Here is a 2,500-nt window from a genome sequence, read left to right on the forward strand (position 1 = left end):
CCCCCCGAAAAACTTACATAAAAAAGGACTTGATTCTTATTTCATCCTCATTCTCCATTAACTCTTTCGGTAAATTACGACGACGATATCACCGATTTCCACCATTTCCTGAGTTCTCTGAGGTCTTTCCTTAAGTCAGGTTAGATCAGATTATGTTAGGTTAGGTTAAGTTAGGCTAGGTTAGACTAAGTTAGGTTAGGTTATGTTTGGTTATGTTAGGTTAGGTTAGGTTAATTCAGGTTAGGCTAGGTTAGGTTAGGCTAAATTAGGTTAGGTTAGGATTAGGTTAGGTTAGGATAGGTTAGGATAGGTTAGTTTAGGCTAGATTAGGTTAGGCTAGGTTAGGTTAAGCTAGGTTAGGTTAAGCTAGGTTAGGTTAGGTTAGGTCAGACTAGATAAAGTTAGGATATGTTAGGTTAAGTTAGGTTAGGTTAGGCTAGGTCAGGTTAGGCTAGGTTAGGGTAGGTTAGGTTAGGTTAGGATATGTTAGGTTAGGAGAGGCAAGGCTAGTTAGTATAAGATAAGTATCGCCAGATACTGGTTGGGATTTTCAAAATGGAGCCATATTGAGGGCAATACTGACTGAGCACGGGGTACTGATTACATAACAATGGCGGGATAGTTGTCTTCATTGGTGATATCATAGTCTTAATCAGCAAAATTGTTGTCCTGATTTACCCTCTTTATCAACCTTTTCACCCATTCAGCATAGGAAAGTACGCCACTAGCAGGCGTTGTTTTGTACAGTCAAAAACAAAGGTCCTGATCCACTCAGACTTTTTCATGGTATAAAAACAAGTTATTTGTCTGACAATTTTTTTTCGATATTCAAGAAAATAACCTAACTGTGAGCTAAATACTACACAGGGAAATATATCATGTACCGTACAAAAAAAAAAAAAAAAAAAATCATATTGACGTTGTGTGAACTTTAGTGTGGGTCAAAACTTTTGTTTCTTGACTGTACTTGTGGGGTTTCGTTCTATGAGGACCCAGCCAGGCTGGAGTCCATCCCTCAGCTGCTTAGAATCGTCCGTTTTTGGCAGAGATGTAATCTATAAAGTACACTACCGGACAAATATAACTGACCCATCATATATCAGAACTATGCAAATACATGTATCATTTCAGTTACATTAAAAGGGGTCACTATCGTCGTAGCAGAATTAGCTTATATAGAACTATGTTAAGTGCTTATCAACGAGAAACAGATTTGTATAGTTCTGATATCTCTTAGATCAGGCTTGATTGTTTTAATCTTAGATTCTCCACTTACCTTGCTCCCAGGCTGAGCGCCGGGCTAAAGGAGGTTTGCATGTTGTGTGGTTTGATCAAAGGAGGTAACCACATCTCTTCTAAGGGCACGCGTCCAGAACTCTCCACCAACCCCGGAGTCGAGCTGCTTCTTCCCATAGCGGCTGGAAAAGGTGACGTCGGTGGACCATTGAGAGGGGGAGGAGCGAGGGTATGTTGAGTCGTAGTGACAGTCGTCGTCGTCGTCGAAGTCGACTTCGTCAAGGTCTTCGTCAGCGTTCGAGAGGAGGGAGGTGTCTGAGGCAGTACTATTTTTGGTGCTGAGGGCACTAGAGGTGTTGTACTGTGGTGATAGTGGGGGTGGATACTATGGCGGTGTTGATAACGAGGATGTGGATGATCTTGATATGAATGGGGAGGGTGTTGGAGCTGTCTCTCTTGTTTGGAAGATGGGAGTAATGAGGGCACGTGGTGGTGATGGACTTTAGTCTTTTGCTTACTTTGGTGAGGTACTCTGAGATGATGAGGGGGTTGTTCGTGTGTGTGCACTCTAAAATCTAACGTGTGTTTTTGGAGCGCCGATTTTGTTGGTTGTTGCTGTGAAGATTGGGACTCTATGCGAGGCAGTTGCTGTGTTACTGTGGTTTGTTGTAGTTCTGGTTGACCAGAAATAGGTTGTTGTTGTTGTTGTTGTTGCTGTTGTTGTTGTTGTGATTGTTGTGATTGTAGGACAGGCACCCGTAGCACCAATTGCTGATTCTTCTCATGATGATGATGATGATGATGATACTGTACAGATAAGGATTGTTGTTTATATTCATGCTGATGTTGTTGTTGTGGTTGTTGGTGATGATGATATTTGTGCTGTTGATCTTGCTCTTGTTTTTGTCTTTGTTCCTTCTTCTTTTCCTCCTTAGGTACCTCGCTGGTGAAGGCCACAGTTGTAGTAGTAATTGTCGTCGATGTAGTAGTATCTGCGTGGGATGGAGTGTATTGTGTCGTAGGGTAACAGAGGGGGTGAGGAAGTGAAGGGCGAGGGAGGAGAAGAGTAGGAGGAGGAGGAAGAGGAGGCGTAAGAGAAAGAGGAGGAGGAGGAGGAGGGGGTTGCTGTTGTTGGTGAAGCGAGGAAGAGGAGGCAGAGGAGGGGCCAGGTAGCTGGAGTTGAGCAAACCATAACGAAGAGAGAGCTGTAGATTGGCCCAAGGTGCGGCTTGGCTGAGTCATGGAAGCCTGAGATGTCTGCCAG

General features: G+C 43.4%; 1 protein-coding gene across 1 annotated transcript in view; it reads right to left on the reverse strand.

The window, feature by feature from the left end:
• LOC143021544 (cyclic nucleotide-gated channel alpha-3-like) overlaps positions 1-2,500 on the reverse strand; it is a 451,572-nt gene that overhangs the window by 33,098 nt on the left and 415,974 nt on the right. The window contains exon 6 of the mRNA XM_076179145.1: positions 1,277-1,418. Coding sequence (XP_076035260.1) covers positions 1,277-1,418 — 142 coding nt within the window. The remainder of the gene's footprint in view (positions 1-1,276; positions 1,419-2,500) is intronic.

The sequence above is a fragment of the Oratosquilla oratoria genome, chromosome 42 (genome assembly GCF_046742065.1).
Source record: "Oratosquilla oratoria isolate Oo_2021 chromosome 42, ASM4674206v1, whole genome shotgun sequence".
Classification (NCBI taxonomy): domain Eukaryota; kingdom Metazoa; phylum Arthropoda; class Malacostraca; order Stomatopoda; family Squillidae; genus Oratosquilla; species Oratosquilla oratoria.